This window comes from Magallana gigas, chromosome 7 (genome assembly GCF_963853765.1).
Source record: "Magallana gigas chromosome 7, xbMagGiga1.1, whole genome shotgun sequence".
Taxonomy (NCBI): Eukaryota; Metazoa; Mollusca; class Bivalvia; order Ostreida; family Ostreidae; genus Magallana; species Magallana gigas.
Genome location: NC_088859.1, coordinates 12,208,549 through 12,235,448, shown reverse-complemented (window position 1 = coordinate 12,235,448; position 26,900 = coordinate 12,208,549). Strand labels below are relative to the sequence as shown.

At 34.3% G+C, this 26,900-nt stretch overlaps 3 protein-coding genes across 5 annotated transcripts in view; 2 read left to right on the top strand and 1 right to left on the bottom strand.

Moving 5' to 3' along the window:
• LOC105339296 (E3 ubiquitin-protein ligase RNF220) overlaps nt 1-8,554 on the top strand; it is a 19,819-nt gene extending 11,265 nt beyond the window's left edge. For both annotated transcript variants that reach the window (XM_011444768.4, XM_020071809.3), the window contains 11 exons: nt 1,730-1,807; nt 5,242-5,284; nt 5,612-5,727; nt 5,940-6,054; nt 6,275-6,371; nt 6,598-6,684; nt 6,812-6,852; nt 7,002-7,059; nt 7,302-7,413; nt 7,853-7,927; nt 8,031-8,554. In XM_011444768.4, the coding sequence (XP_011443070.3) occupies nt 1,730-1,807; nt 5,242-5,284; nt 5,612-5,727; nt 5,940-6,054; nt 6,275-6,371; nt 6,598-6,684; nt 6,812-6,852; nt 7,002-7,059; nt 7,302-7,413; nt 7,853-7,927; nt 8,031-8,102 (894 nt within the window). In that variant the 3' untranslated portion in view covers nt 8,103-8,554. The remainder of the gene's footprint in view (nt 1-1,729; nt 1,808-5,241; nt 5,285-5,611; nt 5,728-5,939; nt 6,055-6,274; nt 6,372-6,597; nt 6,685-6,811; nt 6,853-7,001; nt 7,060-7,301; nt 7,414-7,852; nt 7,928-8,030) is intronic.
• Nucleotides 8,555-9,015: 461 nt separating this feature from the next.
• Nucleotides 9,016-14,569, bottom strand: LOC105339295 (ankyrin repeat domain-containing protein 66). 2 transcript variants are annotated; one of them, XM_066066677.1, is made up of 4 exons: nt 14,367-14,569; nt 11,038-11,192; nt 10,424-10,652; nt 9,016-9,466 (listed from the first exon to the last, which is right to left on the bottom strand). In XM_066066677.1, exons 1-4 carry the CDS (start codon nt 14,528-14,530, stop codon nt 9,385-9,387), a joined length of 630 nt encoding a protein of 209 aa, XP_065922749.1. In that variant the 5' UTR covers nt 14,531-14,569; the 3' UTR covers nt 9,016-9,384. The 2 variants fall into 2 exon arrangements, with proteins under 2 accessions (XP_065922749.1, XP_011443068.2); XM_011444766.4 differs by lacking the exon at nt 14,367-14,569 and adding an exon at nt 12,696-12,848.
• Nucleotides 14,570-24,571: 10,002 nt separating this feature from the next.
• LOC105338283 (uncharacterized) lies at nt 24,572-25,477 on the top strand. The gene is made up of 3 exons (XM_020071437.3): nt 24,572-24,664; nt 24,960-25,077; nt 25,218-25,477. The coding sequence occupies exons 1-3, from the start codon at nt 24,614-24,616 to the stop codon at nt 25,397-25,399; spliced, it is 351 nt and encodes a 116-aa protein (XP_019926996.3). The 5' UTR covers nt 24,572-24,613; the 3' UTR covers nt 25,400-25,477.
• Nucleotides 25,478-26,900: the final 1,423 nt, after the last annotated feature.

The following is a 26,900-nucleotide window of genomic DNA, read 5'->3' as shown; positions in this document are numbered from 1 at the left end:
AAATTAGCAGCAAATCCTAAAAGGAGGACTAGTTATAAGTAATGAAGGTTTTTATAGAGAGAATTTATATCTCATTATGATGTACATTGTGCACATGCAATTTATTGGTACCGGTAGTTTTTCTTAAGATTATTTTTAAAATAAATGCGATATGTTAAATAAAACCAAAATTTCTCTACATGTAAAAAAAGGCCATTAAAACCCTCCACAAGTTCTTTATGTAGTTTTGTTAGCAACCCCTGCACATCAAACTGATGTTTGGGTAACCTTGGCACCTTGTGAGGCTTCAAACAATTGGAATTAGATTACAGTCATTTGGCAGACAACCTGCTAATCCCTCTAAACTTGAACACTACATAATGATGAAGGGTATGAGGAATTAACTGTTGAAGACTTACGTGGAATACTTGTTCTATATCGCATTGCCAAATTAAACAGAGTTTATGGGGGGTTTATTAGAAAATAAATGCACAGGACCTCCTAATTATGGTCTTAGATATCTCTGGCAGTTTTTATTTTCTTTTGATTTTGAATAAACTGGAGACTTAGTTGAATTCATATGTTTCAAGCTGCATTCAATTCGTTCCCAAATTTTAATCCATGTCACAAGATATGGCAAACTATTGTCAGGACTTGTTGAGACTTCTAACAGACTCTGGATTAGGATGTTGCAAATTTCTGAAAATTAAAGCTTATTGCTTGTAAAGTTAGTCATCAAATTCAGTAATCAGAGTCCATTATGGCCATTATAGAATCAAGCTTCTCAGGAACACACCAGGGTAATAGTTGGATTACAATTTCAGTATTACCGGTAGTACATATGTTGAAATTGCATCCTTATGGATGAGAGGGCGTGGTCAGAGAATGATTGATGGACAGGTAATGTTACCTGGTGTGTATCAATCCATCACTTTGTCCAACTCTAGGATCCATGCTAGGGTTTTGAAGTCGCTCTTCGGGGTGTAAAGATAGAAAATGTCTGATTGAATTTCATGTTAACCTTGTTATGACTAGAGAAGAGAATATTCTGTGTATCGGATGATGTTGATGCTCATAACATTAGTCAGAGGAAAAAAATGTTGATAGTCTAGAGGATATAAGCATATTTTAATTTAATAGGTTTGATGATGCCTCTTCTCACAGCATTAACATTTAAAATTTGAACTTTTTGTTATATTGTAGCTTCCGGAATTCCATTCATAAGAAAGACTCAAATTATTAAAATCTATTTTGGTCTTAATACATTTTCTTTATATGACTGTGTGTAGTGACAAGTTACAGACAGAATGTGTGAAACTGTCTTACATTTCGGTAAAATACCAGGTACCTATTAGTGTTAGAACTTAAATTGGATGAAATTTATCTAACGAGCATACCAATATTTTTCCAGTAGATCTATACACTTCATTACACTTATAGTAAGTCTGCGAATTCAAATGATCCAGACTAGATAGTTTATGATAATCATACTGTAGATTCCTTATCTAATGCAAGTACTTTCACCAGATTCCTATGTTTTTGTAATATGCCGTGTGAGGACACGAAATCTAGTATGCCGAAATTTAATCATAACTTTATGTTAACTGGGAATGAAATAATTGTGAGATTTTTCGTAATGAATGCCTCTCACATTTATATACTGTTATTAATACCTGCATTTGAAGAGGAAACTACTGTAGATTCTTTTGTCTGGACTGGATTGTGAGACCTGTGATATTCTGTGTTTCAGACTCTGACTTCTCCCTCGGGCCACAGACAGAGGAAAGACTCTCCCTCCATTGAAGCAGCGTCTCAGTCCCGCTACGATGTAAGTATTGTCTGTAGATCTCACAGGTATCGTCAACAACTCCTCTTACTGTCCACAAATCATTATGTTTGGAGACCCTTTTTTATGCTGAATATTTTCACATTCCAAAAAGGTATCAATATATTTTAAGTTGTCTATTAGAATGGAAATTAAGTAAAACTAAACATTAACCCATTACCTATAAATCTGGAATATAATCATTCTTAGATTGTTAAATAGAATTTGCATTTTTCTTTATTTTTTTCTATTTTATCTATAGGTTTAAAAGAAAAAAATTTGGAAATAAATGTGTACTGAAGTGTTACCCAAAATATCCTGATTTTATTATATATTATTATTCGATCAATGTTTAATATTAAACAATTGCAAATCATTGCTCTGAGCTTGATAATGATATGACTCAAGTAATTTTCAGTGCATACAGACTTAATTCAAAGCGATTCTTTTCATTAAAGCACAGGCAGTCCAACTGTGCCCGAAACGTAATTGTCGACACTATCACGGTTTTGAAGGTTGAATGCTATGTAAAATTTATTTGAAATCAATCTGAAATCACCGTAATTTGAATTCATCAGTTATTAATTTTTTAAATATTGAGTTGAACTCTAAGATTCTTGCTCATCTCGGCGGCACACAAAGAGGTCTACTTTTGGCCCTCGACAAAACAGGTTTCTTACATTGATGTGGAGTTTAGTCTGCACTTCTAAATCAGCTGTTAATTACAGTGTAGGACATACGGACCTGTTCATAATCAATGTGCTCACTTTAGGTGGAATCAATGTATAGAAATGTGCAACTGTTTGAAAAAGGGACGTGCAAAAGACAAACTGAGAACATGTATTGAAAATTGAGAAAGTTCAGAGCATAATTGCTCATTTTGCAGTCATTGATTTGAGTTGTTATGTACTAGACAAACACACTTGCTTATAACGATGATTGTAATTTTCCAGAAAAAATCCTGTGAAAGATTTTTCTTTGTTGTTTATTGTAAAGAGAGCGACAAATAATGGAAAGGGGAGGGTCTGGGTACGGGAGAAAAACTTAATATAAGATGTTTGAAATGAAGTCTTGTGAATTATTTATTTCTCTGTGAATTTGCCTCTCTGTTGAGGGCAGGTTACGGTTAAATCCTTTTATCAAAAGGGTGCAATTAAACGATAATCAATCATCTATTGGCAAGCAGTGCCCCTTGCATTCAAACAAACTTTTTCATCAATTATTGTAATTTTACCACTTTTAGAACTCAGGGTGTATAATGCATTCTTCCTGATACTAATTAACAAAAGCACCCAGTTTTACTTCGCAAACACAATTTCTAATGTTGGGCATGGCAGTTGATTGAAAGTTTTATTGACACAACTGTGAAGCGAGCTTGCAGATACAAAGTGCCTGCACCAAATCCCAGCCAGCGGAATTCAAAGGAAATCAAAAGACCAAACAAAGTGAAAACTTTACTTTGAGAAGTTAAGCATGTGACAATTACAAGAACATGTCAGAGTGTAAGGGCAAGAGATGAACTGGCCAAAGGAAGGAAAAGTGATCAACCCAGAGGGTCGGCCAGCTTTTGATGTCCTAGGGAGAGCCCATTGTCTTATAGATCCCTCAGTTCTTTTGAAAATACTAAACCCTCTAACAAGTCAGCTTCAGCTTAATGGAGAAATAATGATGTAGATAATGTGGCCAGTCAGGGGAATATCCTGAGTCCATTGTTAGGGCATTACAACACCTTATGGGCCCCTTATCAGGGCGGAATGGCCATGTTTGACTTCAATAAGGAACTGTCTCACTAATCGAGCATAACTACACTAATCTCCCACTCTCCCAGTACATTATGAGATTAAAAGGATTTGCTGCTCTAAATTGTCAAACATAGTTGGTCAAATATGTTATGATTGATATAGATACAAGTTGATCCGTAGATATAGCACTCATTTTGATCCCCAAGGTGGCTTTGTGTAAAATTTTAATGGTTACTTCTAATTGCTGAGAAGTTACTCACTTCTGTGGTATTTGGGGGTGTAGAATTACTTAAATTCTTTTGAAATAAAGATAGATTTAGATGAGGAGCAAATTTCTTTGTTTGTAAGATACTCTAGCTGTCTTTCCATTAATAGGAGGTGTTCTGTGATCATTTTGTGCATTGAAGTTTTTCAATCGTTTCCCTGAATATGTTAATTTTCTCCCCCTCATCTAAACATTGACATTTCAATCAATCTTTGAGGAGTTAGACAGTGGTTAGGTACTTGTTGGGCAGTATCTCTGACAAGTCATCTTTTATTTTGAAATTTAAGAAATATGGCTCTACCTTTAGTCATGCAATCCTAAGTATAGTGCCATATTTCATCTAGAGGAGTCTGTTTTCAAAAAACATCTGAGGCATAGTCGTCTTATTAAAAATTGAAAATGATGATTAATTATGCCATCAGCCTTTTTCTCTTCAACCCCATTTTAAAAAAAATCATTGTTATGTTTCTTTAGAACTACTGCATCATAATTATGCGTTAGCATGGTGACACTTGAGTCAGACAAGGTATTTAGCCTGCTCTTGCAATCCATATCCTTCAGAGGTTTTAATTTGAATATCAGAGAGCTGCTGTCCTGACAGGTATATAGATCACTCCGACTAGAAACTTTTTGTCCCCCTTCAACCAGATACTCCTGCGTTTTTTCTCTCCGTGGCAGATGACGTACCTGGCGCGGAGCGATGAAGGAAATTTGAGGACACCCCACACCTTGGACGATCACCCAGAGCCATTTTGATTCCCATCACAGTGTCTCCATTGTCGATCTGTTTAGTATTTGATATCTAGCCACTGATACCTCATGGCTGTCAATTCCTGTTCTTATCCCAGGTTGTATAGGGATGCTTTTGAAAGTTGGATAAAAAAGCCCAGTAAGATGTTTTGATATTATTGTCCCCATGTCATTACACTGAAGATGTGTCAGTTGATTAGTGGAATATCTGCTTGTGCATTGGCTTTTGGAAAAAGACCTTCAAACAAATTAATTTTGATGCAAGAGAACTTGACAAGTTATACTATAAGAAATAGATATTTGTTTTTCAATATTTTAGTTTTTCGGTAGAGGATTAGCAGTTCTATAAGGGTTTCATTATTCTCATGTGTGTAAATCAGAGAATCCACCTTGAAATTGTTTAATCCATGATCTCAAGGTATTTCACAATGGATCTAATTCATTGTTCAATGTTTTTTTTTTGTCCTGCAGTTGAAAAAGATTTTTTGTGCTGATAGTCTATCAATGATATCTTTTTCAAATCGTTGAAATGGAGACAGTCACTGCTGATCGTATATTTCTGCCTCATCGCAAAAAACGGTGGACTGTCTTTCAAAGCTAATTGCCGGAACAAATCATTATTGTGGAAGGTGTTGGGTCGTCTCATGCTAACGACGTACCTTTCTGTTTTTTTATTGCAGACGTACATGCGAATCAAGTGTAATCGCCAATCAAGACTAAGTGGTAAGTTTAAAAATACTTCCTGGCCAAAAGAGGCGTGTCCTGAGATAATTAGATATCTTTGGAGGCATTCTGTAGGCTGACTTATTTCAAAGTTCATTGTCTGTCAGAAGTAACATGCAAATTATCTCCATGAATGTTGATATTTTAAATCCAGTATTTTGATATTGTTTTGACAAGAAGAGATTCTTCATAGAATATATAAGACTAAGAAGTGAACTTTAAAGGTAAAAATTTGGAGATAAATATTTGTAAATGCATAAATATTTGTAAATGCATGATCATTACAGTTTTGTAAAACATGTAGGTTACATGATTTTCTTAATGCAGCTAGAAGTCGTAATCGCAAGAAACGTCCAGACGAGACGGTGTGCCCGGTGTGTAATGACAGAGTGGTTGGGTCACCAGAGGAGCTTACTGCTCATGTAGAAGTCTGTCTGAAGAGAGTAAGTGCTCACTTAGAGTAGGCCCTGTATAGAGGATAAACTCAGTTCAAGTGTTCCAAGGCAAACAGTATGAATTATCGGGGGAAAATTTCTTCAGGCCTTTTTGAAACTGGCACTAAAAGGCCCAACTATTTTTTCTTTTAGAAGAAAATCTGCTCAAAAGGCGGAAATGTTCTGCTTAGTTGTTATTTCTAGTTTTTGTTATGAATTAGAAGTCTGAGGAGGATGAGCCGGTGGATGTAGAGGGAGACGAGCAGTGTGAGGAGTACACCTGGGCCGGACAGACCCGGATCAGGGCCACAACCCTCCTACAGGGGGGACTCGGAGGTCAGTGGAGATTGGGATCGGTTTAATGACCGTGATTAGAAATAAAAGAAAAAAAGAGGGGATTGATAACAGCTTTTTGTTGCCAATTGTATGGTGATGTTTAGTTTATGTCAGCAGTGCAGAATTATTTTCTACATTAATATCTGGAATGCATCTTTATTAGAGATCTCTGGACTTTTGCATAATAGTTGATATGATATGCCCCTTTTTTCACGGACAGGTTCAGGGTTCCAGACATACAGCAGCAAGAGACACATAGAGGAGGACATTGACCTGGACGTTGATGGGGACGACTCCAAGCAGTATGGAGAGCCTCAGTATCCTTCTGTAGTCCACCAATCAATGACTGTTGTAGTGAATCTGTTAGAGTTATCCCCCTTTCAATGACAATTTTACTAGTCCCTTGTTTTCAGTGTTTGTGGTGAAATGAAATGTAAAAATTGTTACAAATTTATATAATAATAATGTTTCCCTTAAAAAATAATTATTTGATGAAAATATGAAGGAAAAGTTTGAGAAATGAATTGGCCTTAACTGGTTTAGATTCAGTGAGGCCGACATTATTCCTTGTTCCTCAGAGGAGCCTGGTGAGGACAAAGAGAGGGCAGCACTAAGAGGAGCCATACTGGGGTACAGACTGTTGAATGTTTATATAAAGAGTTTAAATATGACACATAACAGTAAGAGTAATTTCAGTAAAGATACAATGTAGCTGTAATTACTGAGTCACTGGTAAACATCTTTCTTCTCCCCATAGCTCTTCAGCTTCATCATCCACCACCAATCCTGAAAATTCAGGTAAGCATTTGTAAAACAATAGAATTTTAAAGGTGGATCAAATTTTTATTTTGTATTTGTTATCTTGTCCAAAGATTGTCGTATTTTTTTTTTCATGTCCAAATTTGAAGTATTAGAAGTATACATATACATGTACATTCTCACTTCAGCCTCCCCTGCTGATTCTGACAGTCCAGATGAAAATTCCGACCCTCTCCCCCCCAAAAGGTCAGTAGGTCAAGGACTTTTTGACAGGTCAGCAGCTGTATCTCAGTCATGTACATCAGTTTTGTGAAAGGTCCTTTTAATGTCATAGAAAATTAGAATAATCAAAGCTATTAAAGTAATAAATTTTCTATGTTATTATGTACATGTTCGTAAGTTGCTCACCTGTCAAGAAACCTTTTAAGAATACTATAGAAAATACTGATACTGGTGTATGTACACTTATAATGAATTACAATTTTTAGTGATGACAATTTCTCGGGGTCTGCAGTAGAAGTTATTGCTGCCTTAAAACTGAAGATAAAGGATCAGGAAAAAGTGATGAAAAAGGACAAGTCAAAATGTCTCATCTGTATGGTAAAGTAATTTTATGACGTCTGTTTAAACAAAAATTAAAACTCTTCTATAGGCATATGTCGAATTTACTCAGTGTGCTATTTAGAAAGAAAAATAACTCTTTAAATACAAAATGGCATGAAGTTATAATCTTTTAATGCTAAACATACTTTGTAAATGAAATTAAGTGTATTTTCAGAGGGGATGATTGATTTAGATTTTGATTTTAAATCTCATACCCTTTGTAATACATGTAATATGAAAATATTATGTGCTGGTTTTTATGCAACAATTTTGGAATTTATTCAATACCATCTCTAGTGTCCATGAAGATTTGCAGAATATTTAAATTATTGTTAAACTTCTTTCCCCGTTAAAAAATAAGTCTTAAAAATGCATAATCATTGTAAATATATGTAAATGAAGCCTAATAGTATCTGGAATTTTGCACCAATTTCAGGAGCCCTATACCAACCCGCTGACCTCCATTCAGTGCTGGCATGTGCACTGTGAAGACTGCTGGCTAAAAACTCTAGTGAGTAAATTGATGATACATCACTGTTAAATATATATTTATATGTCAACCTGTTTTATTTCAAAAGGGATGTGGGATGACAAGAACTTTTGATGTTTTTCAGGGCGCCAAGAAGTTGTGCCCCCAGTGTAACATGATAACGGCAGCCACAGACCTTAGGAGGATTTATCTGTGAGGGGGAGAGAGAGAGAGAAGGAGCCACAGACCTTAGGAGGATTTATCTGTGAGGGGGAGAGAGAGAGAAGAAGAAGAAGAGGGAAAATAGGACAATCCCGATGTGGGAGAGACAAGCCAAGACAGGGATGCTCTGGACGACTGTATCGGCTAACCTCCATCTTGTCTTGGAATAACTGTGATTCATGATAGTGCTTTGCCACAAAATTCATACATGGTGGCTTTATTATGCAAAGATTGACTGAGCAAAGGAACAAGTTATGTGTAACTGCTTTTAATTATGTAAAATTTGCATTAAAGTGAATTGATGAAATATTCTCAACTCACATATTTGTACATGTATTTAATTATTGTCATTGTTTCAGTGAAACATATATTGAATTTCACTTGAATTTGTTATCAGTTCATATTTTTGTTCATGACTTGGAAAATAAATTATTCTTATTAAAACAAGATGCTGAATATAAATTGTTTTCTTTTATCATTAGGAAAATCATTCTTGTCCTTTTTTGATATCATTGCAAAACTATTAAATTTATTGAAAGGGAAATGCAGACATTTTTCAATAGTGCATATCAGTATTTTATTTTTCGTAAACAATTGATATTGGTGGTAAAAAAATCAGTTTTTAATTACAGACTGATAGGCAAGATATTTTTAAAATCAAAATTTATATATGGGGGTAGGATTTTTATGGGCATGTATGTCCAGTTGTAAATATGAAATGGAAAAACTGCAATTTTGGAGATTTTTTTAAAATTCTTGATATCCATGCCGTGACTGTCATATTGAACACACTTCAAATTGTGATGAGGGAACTAAGAGTCATATTATTTTGATCCCCTAGACTCAAATTAACTTAACCATAAAACTTTATCTGAGATCGATATAAAAAAATAACCAACAACTTGACAAGTAGTAGAAATAAGTCATTTTATATTGTATACTACAAGTAAGATTCAAAATATCAATTTTGAAAACTTTGAGATTTCATTTCTTGAAAAAGCAAGAGCGTTGCAACATAATGCTAACACAAAAGAAACACAAGCACGTGTTCATCAATATGAAAGTCCACACATCACGTGTTCATCAATATGAAAGACCACACATCACGTGTTTATGTCAACATATATCCACATAATTGTGCACAATAACTGTTTTGATTTCTAGTCCTTGAAGAAATCATTAAATAAAAAAAAATCCACATGCATGTGTAGAATGCTGGTGTAGCCACGGCTTTCACCCCTTCCCCTCCTGAACACAATATGGGCGTGGCCCCTGACTCACGGCTCGGCCGGAGATTCGTCGTCAGAATTCACAGGTAAACCTTTCTGCTCACGCTTCTGTTTTTGATTTATTTCTTCCCTGGAATAAAAAAAAAACCATAAATTTTTTTTCTTATTCATTATTGTATAAAATTATTCTATATCGCCATCTACAACGCAGACGTAGTATTTTTGGGAGTTGATTTTAATCAACTCTCCTATGCAGTTACTCTGGCAAACCGAAACTGAAACAGTGTTCGGACCTAAGCACAAATCATCACCGCTGACAAGACTTAGTTCTTGAAAATAATCGATAAATTCGATGTAATGTACGCTGAAACATTTTTTTAAAGGAAACTCATTTATAAATATCTTAAAAATAGTCAGATTTTAAATAATACGAACAATTTAGAAGTTTTTTTGCAGTCGTATGTATTCCTACGACAGAGTGCAATATAGTCTTGTTCAACCATCGGCTGTCTCCGTACATCTCCGACAAGCAGAGAGTCAGTCTATATTTAGATTCGCATCATCAAGCTATCACGTAACCTGGTATCGAGATTAACGGAGATAGCCGAGCATCTGATTGAACGAGACTAAAGTTCATTATTGGTTGGATCCATACAATTTTTGAAATATTTCGAATACAGATACATAATTTGATGAAATCAATTCTATATTTAAATATTACACAACATGATTCATTAGAGGTTTTCTCGAAATTTTTGTCGGAAAAGTCCGAGAATTCATATTATAAAAATGTGCGTAATTCAAATAAAGATTATAAACTACTTATAGTGTACCAAGCAAATTAATATATCGATGATTTTAAGATAAATAATAATCGATAAAATCAACTCCCGTCAGTACTTCAGTACTTTGATTTAAAACTGTAATGGACTGTTATTAATAAGAGCCTATTTTTATCCGGGATATTACGGTACATGTAATGTAAATGTAATAAATCCGATTACGTTTGACAGTGTAATAAAATTCCCATCTTAATAAACCAGTTTTACATAGGTAAGGGTAAGAGAATACTCCGGAGTGCCCTTACTGTTGTAGGTACTTGACACAGTCCTGGAACCCGTACATCCGGGCAATATCCACGGGTTTGTCCCCGTACCTGTCCCGCTTATACACCGGAACTTCCGCCGCGACCAGTGCCCTTAGGACGGTGATCTTTCCCGTCTCCGCAGCAAAGTGTGCCGGTGTCCAGTGCATGTCTGCACGTGCCAATCCGTCCGCCCCGTGGTCCAAAAGCAGACGAAGACATTCTACGTAACCTACTCAACAACATTATAAAAAGGCTTTAATATATTGTTTCAGAAGCAATGGCAGTCAATTCCTTCGCATAAAAACGTGTTCGGAGATACTAATATTCAAAATTGAATAACTTCCTTTTTATCTGAAAGAAATTAATAACTAATCATGTATAATTTTTGCTTTTTATTCAATAATTATTTTAACCAAAAAAAAAGAAGATATTTAGCAATATTGTGGGCCAAAATTTACTTCAATTTGTCAACATTTTCATAGGAAAAGGCTTATAACAGCTATACTAACAAAAGATTGGAAAAAAAATATATATCTATGGATCAAATCCGAAGAAAAGCAAAGACAACATGTTTTATTGTGAAAGGCTGAGGTGTTGCTTTAAAATAGCGGTACCTTTGGAGCATGCCCAGTGGAGAGCTGTCCTGTCTCGCCACTCGGGGTCCCTAAGGTTGATGTCAATCTTTTTACTGAATATAAGCTCCTCCAGAGTGTCATAGTCCCCCATAGAGGCTGCCTCGTGTAGCTCCAATCCTGATGTCATTTTGCATCTAACACAAGTCATCAATAGGGTTACTTTGTAACACAACGCAATACTTTATGCTATTTTCTAGTATTTGAATTTTTCGCTATCCATGTATTTTTTTCTTTTCAGAAAAGAGTTAAATTGTTTAAAATCACATAGAATTTAAGGTGGCAATATCTCTATATTGATAGTATCTAAAGTTGAATAGCAAATATATTTAACAATTCAGAGTTGTATGAATATTGGAATTGCCGAAATGAACGAAAAACTGTTATCGATCAGAGACAGTCACGCATACCAAACTTCATCATTTCTGTTCGTAGCCAGGTAATTATTTCTTTGCAGAATGATATAAACTGTAATGTACCGACTTAGGGTGGGTTTGAAGCATTATTAAAAAAGTGTACTTTTTGTGAGACGTTTAATGCTGTTGTACTATACTTTTTTTCGAGGTTGAAAAATTTAAACATAATAAACTGCAAGCAAATGTTAGACTTATAGTATAAAGTTGCAAGCAGGTATGCCATCTTCGCCAGCCAAGGCTAGCGAAGATGAGGTATGCAGGCTGTGAAGCATCTCCTATTTATTTTCAAGTGAAATAATTTTTTTAAAAAAGTGTTTAGTTCGAGAAAAGACATATTGTCAATGTGTACCTGCAAGCATTTATGTCTTATTAGTGACAATCGAAATAACAAATACAAGGACAATCCGCTAATTATTCACTGTGTTAGGTATTTTCTGCTTTTAATTTTTATGTGCCATTTTCTGGCATTCAAAGATTACTTCTTCTAGAACCACTTTTTTATAAACGAATATGATGTTTTCCCTTGTTCATATAATAGTATGAAGCAAATAAAGCAGTGGTTTTTAATAAAATATCAATAAAAAAATATCAAAATATTTCTTTGATCATAATAAAATTATTCATATTTTCATCATTTTGCTTTAACCTTATTGTAATTAAAGTACTGTAAAATAATTTTTTTTATTTGATTAAAATCTTTCTACAATATATAGATAATTATGAAAATTAAATTCTCAAAAAGGGAGGTAACCGTATTACGGTAAACAAATACCGGTGCTATTTTTTTTCAAGTAATTTGGACAGCAAAACTGTTTTTGACAGCGAATAGTTTGGGGACAACTGAATTTGTCAGCGATATCAAAAGATAATGCAGATCTGAACCATGTACTATAAACAAAAATTGATGTAAAATCACACGAAAACTACACTGAATTACAATTAACCGACCACACGGTCAAAATTAAGCCGTTTTAAGGTATTTTCCACCAATAGCTATGTTCATTTTTTCCATAATAATGGTGATTTATAACTTGTAACACGCACATGACATTGTATATGTACACATTTTTCAGTTCGAACAAAATTTCAAAACATGGAACGTTATGCCTTGGCTACAATTAGGTTTGTTTGTAAACATAGTTTTTGTCTGTATAATCGAAGCAGAAAGAGACTATATAATTTGCCCCGTTGATAAAAGAAAGAAATAGATAAGACCCAACTTACCCCTTCTATTAATCCCTCAATACCCCTTTCAGTACATTTTTTCAACAAGTAGCGAAAGATCGTGAAGTTATTGTAAACATATGGTAGGCCTATGTTAACTTTAATGAAAAGGGATTTCTGTTGATAAATCCAGATCTATTCCGAAAGATTTAAAAGGGAACATGTTTGGACCTGCCAGCAAACTACACGTAAGGCTCACAGGCGCTTGTTTCATACAGGAGGTCTATTATAGTTAATAGACCTCCTGTATGAAACAAGAGCGCGTGGTAAGGCTATAGATTGATTTACTTGGGTCGCTGAATATTGATTAATGTTCAGGGTTGGGTAGACGTGGTCATTTTAAGACTTTTATTGATTTCCTAATCAAGAAGAGATCTAATTAAAGATATAGAAAAATATCAGAAATATCTGATCTTTTCTTCTTTACTCTTAATAGCTGTTTATAGCTTTAAAAATCCCGTCTGAGAATTTATTTAGTAAATCTCATTATATCCTAGTCTCCTAATAGTCCACACCCACTATTTCTTATTAAAGGCATCTAGCTGTTCAAAACAATCGCAAAACGTTTTATTTTAATCTTTGCAATAATAAACAAATTAAATTTTAAAAAAATCATACGTTTAGTTAAAATGAAAAATTTTGTAAGCGAAAAAAACCCCCAAACAATCTCAATCAATTTCATTATTACCCATACGAGAGAAAGGATCGAAACGTAAACATTCATCACCTTAAAAAAGTATAGAAAATTAAGGCATTATTAGTACACAATTTTTTTTTTTTTAAGTAACAATAAAAATCGAACATCCAGTCAACGTTTTGTTTTCACCTACCTCCACATAAAGTATGAGGAACGTTAACTTTGCCGTTTTAGAATAAGACGATGTCGTAAATTGTGAATAAAATATGATTCATATTTAATGAAAATATCCTTACCAATCATCGACTGATTAAAAAAAAAGGATTTATATGATAAGATAATTATGAATATTAAAAAAAATTTGTTGACCGCCTGGGATTGAACACCATAATGACACTCGTACCAATCATTGGTTTATTGAAGAAGAAGAAGAAAACAATCCCTATAATTTGTTGTCAAAAGGTGAGTTTCGAAGTAGATAGGTGGATACCCGTCCATTTTAGAACCGCGTAATCGCACGAGGAACCTACTTTGGTCGGGTAGTATCACAACTGTGGGATACATGTTGATAGTCTATCACCATGATCTTTACCACCCAGCCACGGCTCACCCGACTATACGTATTCATACTTAATATTTAAACCTACGGTCCATGGAGTTGTGAAATGTTCCGTTTGCAATGACGTATGTAATTAGAGACAACTCTCCTTTGCCTGGCTGTTCTCATGCACCAAGTCGGAGATTCTTATGGGGTGTTGGTTTGGGGAGGGGGGAGGGAACGTGCGACCATATTGATATTAATAGCATTCGTCGTAAAACGTGAAAGAGAAAGAAAAATGTGATCTAAAGACAATGGGTACGATATCGGGGATTTGGTCTTGAAAAGGGAAAAAAAACCGTCATCCCTAAGAAATTAGTAGAGTAAGAAAAGGTAACACATGATTGCGTCTGATAATAAATGATTGAATCAATTAAAAAAAAATTAAGGAAAAATCTAACACGACCAGGGATCGAACCCCATCTTTAAATCCTACCTTATGCACATCAGACAAATATAGGAATGTTTAGTTAAACAGAAAACGATAAAAGGTGAGTGTCGATTTAGCCAGGAGGATACCCCGGCCCGACGGACGCCGAGACGCCCGCTGAGACGAGATAGGATCAACAGCTTTCGGCTCTGTTGAGTGTTGAACTTCATGTCTCTTCTTGAAACACTAGTTATCCCACCCGGCCACGGCTCACCCGGTTGTTTATATCGATAAGTAATATTTAAACTTATGACCATTGAGTTGTGCAATACTTGCATTATCATTACAATGAAAGACAACTCTGGTTTGCCTATACAATCCTTGAAAGCATTGTTTCATGCTACTTCGAAATAAACACATTTAACAATTTTTAAGGGTGTTTGATAATCGATGCCGTTTTAAGACTATATTAACCTCCTTGAGAAAAAAATTCTATATATGAATATAATTAAGAAAACATACAGATTGTGAAGTTTAAATATGAAAATTTATGACTTAATAGTCACACATAAAAATGTGTAGGTAGGTCTGATAGATGCATGTAATTTGTTGACCACCCAGCTGGCCTTTTATGAAATAGTTGCTTTACTAAAATAAATCTTATCTATTTATGAAGGTAGTTGTAATGATTTTCAATAAAAAGGAATTCAATTTGGTTTATCAAACGGAGATTTTATAAATATTATTTAACCGAGCTTACGTATAAATGGAAACCGAAAATATTGTTGAAACAATCCCAATCCTGTGAAGTATATTTCCTTTCATAGGTCTCTCAAAGGGGGTGGGGGGGGGGGGGCATTTGTGTAAATAAACCTATAACGATTTTAATTTTGAGCATATAAATCATAAAATTTTATTCTTAATCATACAACTCTTTCCCCTCTCGTGTAGGTGTTAATTATGTCTTATTGATGTTTATTGTATAATCCCTTTGTTATCTTTTGATAGCCCGGGATGAGTTAGTAATATGAATTTGAAATAAATTTAAGATTCTAATATAATTGATAATTTTGTTTTATTTAAATGGCTTAATCTAAGAAAATTATGAATGTTTGACAAATATTTGAACATTAGTAGTTGATATATACAAACGAATTAAAGAAGTTATAATTTACTGTTAGATCATTAAAGCTAGAGACTTCTTTCTTAACAAAAAAGATGAGAAATGTGATCTAAAGGCAATGAGAACGAAATCAGGGAATTGGTCTTGTAATAAAAAAAAATTAATCCTTAAGAAATTTATAGAGTAAGAAAAAAGTAACACATAATTACGTCTAAAAATGAACAAATGAATTAACATTGAAAAAAAAAATAATGAAAAAATCTAAAACGACAGTTTTACTGTTTTATTAATAAAGCTAGAGTCTTCTTTTTCTTTACAAAAATGGGAAATGTGATCTAAAGACAATGGATACGATATCGGAGATTTGGTCTTGTAAAAAAATTAGTCATACTTAAAAAATTATTAGAGTAAGAAAAAAGTAAGTCATGATTACGTCTGAAAATAAACAATTGAATCAAAATTATATTGAAAATAAAAGTGAATGAAAAAATCTAAAACGACCAGGGATCGAACCTCACCTCGAAATCCTACCTTGTACATATCAGACTAATATAGGAACTTTTAATAAAAAAGAAAATAAGAATGATAATTCAAAAAAAGATGAGTGTCGATTTAGCCGGATGGATACCCCGACCCGATGGATGCCGAGACGCCCGCCGAGTCGAGATAGGGTCAACAGCTTTCGGCTCTGTTGAGTGTTCATGTCTCTTCTTGAAACACTAGTACTCCCACCCGGCCACGGCTCACCCGGCTGTGTAGATCGATAAGTAATATTTAAACTCACGGGCCATGGAGTTGTGCAATACTTGCAATATCTTTGCAATGAAAGACAACTCTGGTTTGCTAATGCAATCCCCGAATCGTGACCGGTTTTAGTGTCTTGAGAACGTAGAGCTCTATATGAACATAATTAAGAAAACATTCAAAGTGTAGTTAAGTTTATATATTGTGATTTTTTGTTTACTAAGGCCCCTTTTTTACTGGTTGTTTTACGGATTTTTTTAATGGAAAATGTCCAACACGTGGTTACAAAAAAAAAAAAAATAAATAAAAAAAAACCTGTTCATTTTTAAAAGTTTTAATATGCAAGAGACAGAGATAAAAATGGTGAACATTGCAGGTTTCGTTGTTTATATGGAATTTGGATGAAAATCCTTTCTTTCTTTTTTAAAAAAAATAGTAAAGCCATGTAGCGCATGTGATAAGTGTAAAACCAGTTACAAGGTCTGTTGTCTGAATTTGCCAAACTCAAGTCTTGGAAGTTCAACACGTATTCACGTAATAAAGATTTTTTCCTACCCGTATAATACTTCATCTTAAGAACAATGATGGGATACCCAAAACCAACCTTGACGTCCGCACATGTCATTGTTTCACAAAAATCTTGAGTTTGTTGATATTTGAGAGACACTCAGACAGTGACAGTAATTTCTTATGCAAATATCATTATTATTTCATTGATTGATAAAAAAAGAAAGCGTTAATATATTCACGTGATTAAATAGCAACTATTCTAAATGTAAAAAAAAATTATAGGTGTTTGTCACCTTCTCGGGTCGAACCCCTACCCCAAAACATGCTCTGTATCACTTACAAGAACCTTAAGGGTGAGGGTGAGGCCTTGTTAATAGAAAATAGGGGTGAGTGTCGAATTAGATGATGGGCTACCACGCAAATCAGGGAGCATCTCCCTCGTTAGCGGGTATGCTAATGACCAATGCGCTGTTGTTAGGCGGTTTACGATAGCTATCTAAACCACAACGGCGCTTACCCACCCAGCTACGGCTCACCCAGCTTTACGCTTTCAAACATATTATTTAAAGGTACGATCGACGGAGTTGTGAAATGTCCGGTTGACAACGTTGTATGTAATTAAAGACAACTCTACTTTGCTTATTCACATATACTTACATTTTTGAAGTTGGAACATTTATACGAGGGCAGGAAATATGCAAGAAAAGATTTTCAATCATATTAATGAAAACCACGACATTTTTCGTAAAACATGGGAGGAAAAGGTGATTTAATGTGTTCTACAGACCGTAGATACGATGCTATGCATTAAGGTTGTATGGGGCACCGGTTGATATTAATGTGGATAAAAGTACATTTTAAAACAATATACATTTACTGGAAAATACCTGTTACTACATGTAAATATAGCTTCAGGTACCTAGCTGTTGCAATATGATATTTGAAACGTAGATACTGATTATATAATTGTATACTGTAACACCCGATTCGTCATAAATTCGGGAAAGTGTGTAAAATGTCAGTCGATATTCTGAACTGTGATATTAAGTTCAAACAAAATTCAATGGATGTAGTTGTCACTAGAGGTAACATGTATAGTGTTAATGAAGAAATCTTTTTATATTGTGTGTGCTCATACTTATTCTGGATTAAACAAGCTATCTTTTTTAAAACCTAAGAGATTAAATACATGTGACTTAATCTCTCTATTCTTTTCATGCTTCATTTAAGTGAAAAAAATTACTACTTGGTGGATTCGACCCAGCGAACACAAAACCAAAAATCTCTTCGTTAGCACTAGACCACGTATCAAATACATTCTAAGAAGTCTTATCAATATACATGGCTATATAAATAATTGTTATAGAGAAGACACTAACTAAAATATTTGTCTAATTTTCATTACGGAGACCACGTTAAACCAAAATTAATCAATGTAAACGTGTACTAAAATACTTGTAGAACATAATTTTAATCGGATTTCTTTGGTTTAGAGTGGTTCAAATAGTCAAATATCCAATTTTTTTTAATCGTATACTATTTTTTTTATAAATCCTTAACAGAACCTGAATATTTTAATGATGTCGTGTAAGATTAGTAAGACTCTTTTAGCGTGTTAATTGTGTTATTTCCCTTTTTTTGAATATATTTTAACTAAATATTGTATAACAGGCTTGGGGTAATGCTAAATGTAAAGGTAATGTATTGCAATGAATTATATGTTTTCAAAGTAATGCTAGAAATGTGTAATGCCATAAATTTAGCATTACAAGTAATGGAAATGTAATGCAATGGATTTCTTTACAAAATCTAGTATAATGCTGGCATTACATTGCATTACCTTGTATTACGTACTATGCTTATTTATGCATGTTCATTTTTAAAATTGAATACATGAAATTGTATTTGATTAAAAATTATTTTAAAGAAGAAAGAAATAATTTTGAGATAAAAATATTTTAGTTTTGTTATTAAAAAAATAATTAAAAACCATTTTTAAATTGTTATTAATGAGATCATTTGAAAATTTTATACCAATTATTTGTGCATTCAATATATTCTTTCCTGTGAAGAATGTGTCAACAACACACAATGCCCATAGGATAATTTTAAGCATCAAATCAATCTTTTGTTTTAAGAAGTGCTAAACACCCTAACCCTCTTCTTTTGGCTGTGTTCGATAGACATGCTCTCTAAAATAAACACATAATTACGTTGAAATTAAAAGCAATTAAAGAAAAAACAATACAAAAATCAGTGAAAAAAGTGAGTATCGAATTGGCAAGGTGGATACCCCGTCCCGACGGACGCCGAAACGAGATAGGATCAACAGCTTTCGGCTCTGTTGAGCTTCGGTGTCTATTTTTGAAACACTAGCAATCCCACCCAGCCACGGCTCATCGAACGTGTACATCGATAAGTAATATTAAAACCTACGGACCATATGGAGTTGTGCAATATATGGTGTAAAAGCATGCACGATGATGGTAAGCAAACGCCAGGATCTACTGCTCACAGTGTAAGAGAGTGTAAGAGAGAGAGAGAGAGAGAGAGAGAGAGAGAGAGAGAGAGAGAGAGAGAGAGAGAAAATTACTTAGTACTAAACGTACTTTGTCATCAGTTGACATTTCGATTATACCTTACAGGTGTGTGTGTGAGAGGTACCAGGTGCAATGGGACTACTGCAGCCCCTTTGACAAGCTGAACGGTCACTGTAGTTGAGAGCGGAGGCTTACATATCAGTTTGTCCCCGCTTCTACCACCATGTCCCCCAAACGGAAGCTCTATATGCCAGGTCTAGGGGCTTATCAGTGTGCACCCACTCAATAACATTGTATAAAGACATGAAACCAAGATTTATCGGTGTATAAATATGCAATTAAGGTGGTATGGGTCACCTCCATGTTGTGATGTACTTCCGATCGAAGTAAACAATAAAATCAAGCAAATATTTATAACCTCTCTCCCCCCCCCCCCCCCCCCCCCCCCCCACCAAAAATGTTATTTAACAGCGTAGCTATGGCACGCCAAATTCACAAAAATGAGCTAAACATAGTTTCAAATTTGTTAAATTAGGTTTATCGACTGGTAACTATACATGTAGTTTACGAACCGCAAACTATAGTTAACGAATCATCTGTAAAATTACTAGTATATTTAACGGTTGTAAGCCATAGTTAACAAATCAAAATTTAAGTTTATTTGTCAGCAAATAACGTTAACAACTATAATTTACATTTGTTATCTAAATTTAAGAGTTTGAATCATAGTTTCACAATCGTGAAACTATATTTATCGAATAAATCATATTTTGCAGTCGCAATAGTTTATTGTTAACTATACTTAACGATCCGTTTACTATATTTTTTATCTGCAAAACCATGGTTAAGGGTTGTCAACTATAGTTAACGAATGATAATCTAAGTTTATCTGTCTGCAATACCATTAACGATAGATTTTGCTGATAAATATAGATTCACATCTGTAAACTATAATTTACATTCGTTAACGATAATTAATAGCTGTTAATCACAGTTTCACACTATTGAAACCATATTTATCAGATTAAATATGTTTTGCAATCGCAAATGGTTGTTTTCAGTGTTAATTATAGTTTTACATTTCTGAAATATAGATGATTTCGTGAACTATGGTTTACAGATGTTAAATATAGATTATCCTCGTTAACTATAGTTTTCTGTCCGTAAACTATAGTTTACAACCGTGAAACATAGTTTATCGACTGTGAAACTATGGTAAGCTCATTTCTGTGAATTTGGCGTGCCATACGTAACGCAATGTGCTATAGGGTGAACTACAAATAAAAGATAAAAAGAGGGTTAACTACGAATCTGTAAGTCATGAGTTCGAATCCAGATTGGGCTTTTAACATTTTTACCTTTCCAAAAACTTTTTACACATTTTTTTGATCAAATATTGTAAAATTTGAAAATTTTAATACGTTGAAAGTATTTTAATGTACTTTTATCCACATTAATATCGACAGGTGTCCTATACCACCTTAGAATAACAAGAGGCCCAGGGGCCACACCGCTCACCTGAGCAACAATTGCCTTATTCTGATCAAATTAGCATTACAGTATCAAAATATCTTGACAACTGAGTACAGTAGATCTTGCTAAAAAAATTGAAAATCTGCCAATTTTTATCCACCTCTTATTTTTTGGTAAATACCAAGCCCCTTTTGATGTTGTACCTCTAAGATTTTTCTCTATTCCTATATACCCCCCCCCCCCATTTCGTGGCCCCACTATTCTCTAGGGAATCATGGTTTCATCAAACTTAAATCAACCTTTAATCTCATAACCTGTGCTTTCACACTAAGTACTGAGTTTTGGACCAAAAACTTTCCCAGAATATATTTAAAGATTTTCTCTATATATTCCTATGTAAAAATTCAAACCGCCATCACGGTCCCGCCCTACCACTAGGGATTGTGATTTTGCAAACTTGAATTTACACTACCCGAGGATGCCTCTACACAAGTTTAAGCTTTTCTGGCCAAATAGTCTTTAAAAAGAAGATTTTGAAAGATTTTCTCTATATATTCCTAAGTAAAATTTCATCCCCCATTGTGGCCTCACCCTACCCCTGGACTATTATTTAACCAAACTTGAATCTATATTAGGCATCCTCCACTCAAATTTAGGCTTTCCTGGCCTAATACTTTTGAGAAGAAGACTTTTAAAGATTTTCTCTCTATATAAAAATGTATCCCCCATTGTGGCCCCGCCCTACCCCCAGGGACCATGATTTGAACAAACTTGAATCTACATTATCCGAGGATGGTTACACGCCAATTTGAGATTTCTTGGCCAAATAGTTTTTGAGAAGAAGATTCTTAAAGATTTTCTCTATATACTCTTATGTAAAAATTGATCCCTCAATTGTGGCCCCACCCTACCCCCGGGGACTATGATTTGAAGAAACGTGAATCTACACTACCTGAGGATGCTTCCATTTTAATTTGAGCTTATCTGGCCTAATAGATTTTGAGAAAAGATTTTTTAAGATTTTCTCTATATATATTCCTATGTAAAACTTGATCCCCCAATTGTGGCCCCACCCTACCCCCAGGGATCTTGATTTGAACAGACTTAAATCTACACTACCTGAGGATGCTTCCATTTTAATTTGAGCTTTTCTGGTCAAATAGTTTTTGAGAAGAGGATTTTAAAAAAAATTCTCTATATATTTCTATTTAAAACACGATCCCCCTATTGTGGCCCCACCCTACCCCCGGGGACCATGATTTGAACAAACTTGAATCTACACTACCTGAGGATGCTTCCACTCAAAGTTGAGCTTTCCTGGCCTAATAGTTTTTGAGAAGAAGATTTTTAAAGATTTTCTCTATATATTCCTATGTAAAACTTAATCCCCCTCTTGTGGCCCCTCCCTACCCCCGGGGACCATGATTTGAACAAACGTGAATCTACACTACCTGAGGATACCTCCACACAAGTTTAAGCTTTCTCGGCTGAATAGTTTTTGAGAAGAAGATTTTTGAAAAATACCAACAAATTTTTAATAATTCTCAATTATCTCCCCTTTAATAAGGGCGTGGCACTTCATTTGAACAAACTTGAATCCCCTTCACCTAGTGGTGCTTTATGCCAAATTTGTTTGAAATCTGTCCAGTGGTTCTTGAGAAGAAGATGAAAATGTGAAAAGTTAACGACGACGACGACAACGACAACGACGACAACGACAGACAACGGACAAATTGTGATCAGAAAAGCTCACTTGAGCCTTTGGCTCAGGTGAGCTAAAAACTAAATGTTGAAAACTATACTCTATTCACACACAAATTTTAATGACACATTCTTGAGTTACTAATATACATTTACATGTATACCTACATGATGTTGAGAACTGTAAAGCAACTTCTATATGCGACGAATTCATTTCGCGATAGACTCTCTCGATGACAAGGTTACGATTATAAATATTATCAAAGACGAGTATCTCGCGAACCTCCCGAAAATTTATCGCACGCGAATAAATGTTGTTTTGCATTATCAATGGAAAGGTTTCAAAAATAGACCACTTCTTTATATTCTTGCAACTTCAAACGAACAAGGTCATCTATTTCTTGTTTCGTTTGTTGTAGATAAATGCTTATTTCACATGATATTCATTATAAATACATTATCTAAGATAAAATAATTCCTTATCTCTAATCTAAGGAGCCTGGGGGGTCCCAAAAATATCTTCAAAATTCACCAAAATTGCAGAAATGTTTCATATAATCTTAATTTACATTTTAATATGAAAGACCACATCACAATCATTATTAATTTTATCATTTATTGCATCAGAAGAAATTGCACATTATGTAAAAAAAATTAAGAAAAATATATGAAATATATATAAAGGCAAAAAATATACCAATAACATCACAAAAAATTAACACAATAAGAAAAACTTAACATAATGAAGATTGCATTAAGATCGATGAGAACAAGCAAAATTAGAAAAACAATTTTTCCTGCACCAAATATTTTTCTTTTCAGACATTGACTATTTATAAAACTGAATTAACATGGAGCCCCCCTCCACACTTTATTGTGAGCATGTACACAACTGAAGTGAAAGGAAGAAAATTAATTTTTTGGAGAGGATTTGTACAGGCAATGCCTGCTATCCCATCCGTTTATGTGATATATTGCATAATAAAATATTGTTTAAATTAAATTAAGAAAATTAATTGTAAAATTAGAAATTGAAGTTATATGTACATAAACAGTACGCCCCCATCAGGATTTTCACGATTTTTGAGAAGTTGTAAATTCACCTCCTCCCTTTTTTACAAAGATTTTTTTAATGATTCTGCTGCCCCCTACCCCCCCCCCCCCCTTAATTAACAAACGATGCTACGTGCTTGTTATACCAGACAGGTATTTTTTTTCGAATTGATCTTAAGTTTATAGATTAAAAGCCAAAAAAGGGGGGGGGGGGACTCTTTAAGAACAGAAAAAAGGCATGTATTAGGATACATTCTGCTCTTACATATATAAACTTGTACTGAAACATAAAAATTGTGTCTCAGTGTTCTGAGTATTAAGCCATTATGATACACATCTGTTATGCATAAAGATTCATTGAATCTGGGGCTATTATGTGGATACCCTCAGATTGTTATTGTAAAAGACTCAGTTGTTCACGGGGAGGAATGTTCATCTTTGAAATTAATTTTTGGACATATTAGATATCAAATTAATATGAAATGTCAAATCATATTTTATAAAGTCAATAGATAAATTTGATAACTAAGCAGTTTTGCCTTAAGAAATAGATGAAATAGTTGTCAAGTACGTGTATTAGCATTAGCAAAAAATAATTAAATAACTAATTTAACTTAAAAGGTTTAAATGTACTTGCACGTTCTCACCTATTGGGGATTTAGAACATTGAGGGGAAAAAGATTTTATCTACACAACAATACAAATGAAGTAACATATCACCACCTCAATGTCTTTTGATCCTTTAGTATTTTATACAGGGAAATTTTCGCTCCCGTTTTATTTTCGCCCTTGTTGTCAGTGGGCGATTTTAAGACTAAGCGAATTCCAATGTCTCAAATTAACTCTCCTTTAACACATCTTCGTTTTTGGGCGAATTCAAGACGGAGCGAGACCGTTTGCAAGTATAGAAGGACGAAAATAAAGCGGGCGAAAATAGCTGTGTATTCGGTATTTCTTTTTATCAGTTTGATTCGGTATTGGGTTTTGCCCAAAAGTAAAGACTTGGAATATTACTGGCGTATATATAATACTGCCTGTTATATATACAATTGTATAAATTATTCACCATGAGATACAATGATAATGGTCCAAATGATTGCAAGTAGATTGTCATATTATACAAGTATATCAATACTAAGTCTTATCAGTTTGGTATTATCTGAATAGTCATGTCGAAGACATTGGTGATTTTTCTGTGTTCCATTTTTATCGCTTCAGCGGTAAGTTTCAATAATTAGTTTTTTGTTTTTGTCGTCTAATTATAGCTTTTGGTCTCTTGAGAATCGGCGAAATATAAATAATGATGATAAGTAGAGTCAAGTACATCCACCTAAAGGCCATCTTTGCCACGGTGATGACCTAAGCATACCGTGACGAAGAATAGCTGCTCAATTGTAACAAAGAAACAATATATGTATACTAACATAGAGTAATTAATTCTAGAATAACAGAATTATAAATTCCGGATTTCCCACAGTAATTATCATTAATACTAACAATATTTGTACACTTCAGATCGCCACCCAGTGTTTCACAGACGCCGAATGTGGACAGGATGAATGCTGTTTCCGCCACGAGGGACCGATGATTGTCAGCAAGCGCCAGGATCTACTGCTCACAGCAATTCACCACGGTAAAAAGACGCAGACGCAGATAGGGACGGACGGACGGACGGACATACAGAAAAACGGGCAGACAGACGGAAAGATAGATAGATAGTGAATCCATTTTAAGTACTTCGTCACCAGTTAAGATACCGATAATACCTTACAGGTGTGTGTGAGAGGTACCAGGTGCTTGGGGACCACTGCAGCCCCTTTGACAAGCTGAACGGTCACTGTAGCTGTGGGCCGGGACTCACCTGTCAGTTTGTCCCCGCCTCTACCACTATGTCCCCCAAACGGGGGCTCTACATGCCAGGTCCAGGGGCTTATCAATGTGCACCCACTTCATAACCTTGTTGAAAGTAGATAGACCATGATGTATCTGGATTGTGTAAAAATGCATTCAAAATAAAAAATGTACAAAAATTAGTTCATTCATCTACCAATTGCATGCTTAGTCCCCAATAAACATTCATACATACATAATTATGTTGAATAGCAATGAAAAGACTATCAAAATCGTCTTATACGATTTTGGGGTTTTTTGCAACTTCGAGCGTATAAGTTCGTCTATTTTCTGTTTCGTTTGCTAACTTATCCTAAACTATTGCTCATCTTTGACTTCATGGAAAATTGACAAATACAACGAAGGTCAACTTCTCTTGGATTTTGCATACCTAAGCTCGCAAGTCCATTAAATGCCCAGGATATATCGAGCAAAACTTTACAGTGTGCAAGACAGGACCCTGAGATTTTTGTATTACAATTAAATACTCAATGATGCCTCATAGCTTACTTCTGTGCTGTGACACACTTTTGCTTCCAAGGCCCGTAGGATAACCAGGTTTGATGGTTTATGCCTTAGAGTCCTCAACATACAATACATATGCAATATTGAAGTATTTACATGTATATATACATGTATATATAGCTATAGAATTCGAAACAGAGGCGGCCACATTGATCTACAATTGGGCTATGTCAACACTCCCCTACCACTCCTAATCATGTATTAGCTGACAAAGTCGGATGGTCCTACGTGTAAAGATATAAAGTTATGACATGGATGCGAGAAAGCTACAAAACAATTTAAGGAATGTTGTAAGTAGACAAAAGGAAAACACTTACCACAAACAAATACATGTATGAAGACTTGCGCAAGAAAACCCTATTAACTAGCTTTCTTGTCCGTACAGATACCTGCACTTTTACCAAATTAGCAATGCGTATTTTATAAGTAACAGCTGTCTTTTACGTCCTTTTCCTTTACTTAAAATCCTCAAAGGGATTCACCTTTTTTAAGGAAATGCAAGTAAGTTTATGAATCTCTTACAAAATTTACCAATTGTTACAAATTTCTAAAGTATAAAGCCATAACAAAAACAAATATATTTAGGAACCCAATATTTCCATATACCGTCTATAACACTGGGTTGTTTTAAATAATGTTCGTATAATATCCAGTAACATAACAGTTTGATTTTATCCAATCATTGGTGATAAGAATTTTTTAAAATGTACATATCCTCACATTCTTTTATAATAAAATACTAAATTGTAGTATACTTCCCCGTTTTGGTTCCTTTTTTTTTTTTTTTTGCATTTTTGAGTTATTCAAAGCAACTGCCAATTGATACATTTTAGAGTGTAATACATTTTAAAACACGTAAGCACATTAAATGGTAAGCAGTTGCTTTGAATAAGAATTTATTATACACACAGGTAAATTGTTTTACCCAACCTCACAGTCCTCAGCGACTGAAATGGAAAAGCACATCTGCACATGATCTATATTAAGAATGTTATCTTATATTGTCAAAGTAGTAAAGTATAAATCAAATGTCAAATATGC

What these genes read in the sequence shown, in the direction of transcription:
- LOC105338283 (XM_020071437.3), top strand. Translation starts at nt 24,614, where the DNA reads ATGTCGAAGACATTGGTGATTTTTCTGTGTTCCATTTTTATCGCTTCA. An exon ending in CCATTTTTATCGCTTCAGCG is followed by an intron (nt 24,665 to 24,959) that starts GTAAGTTTCAAT and finishes TGTACACTTCAG; the next exon opens with ATCGCCACCCAGTGTTTCAC. An exon ending in GCTCACAGCAATTCACCACG is followed by an intron (nt 25,078 to 25,217) that starts GTAAAAAGACGC and finishes AATACCTTACAG; the next exon opens with GTGTGTGTGAGAGGTACCAG.
- LOC105339295 (XM_066066677.1), bottom strand. Translation starts at nt 14,530, where the DNA reads ATGAAGTTCAACACTCAACAGAGCCGAAAGCTGTTGATCCTATCTCGT. An exon ending in ATTTGTCTGATGTGCATAAG is followed by an intron (nt 11,193 to 14,366) that starts GTAGGATTTAAA and finishes GACTTGTGTTAG; the next exon opens with ATGCAAAATGACATCAGGAT. An exon ending in TGTGTCAAGTACCTACAACA is followed by an intron (nt 9,467 to 10,423) that starts GTAAGGGCACTC and finishes TTTTTATTCCAG; the next exon opens with GGAAGAAATAAATCAAAAAC.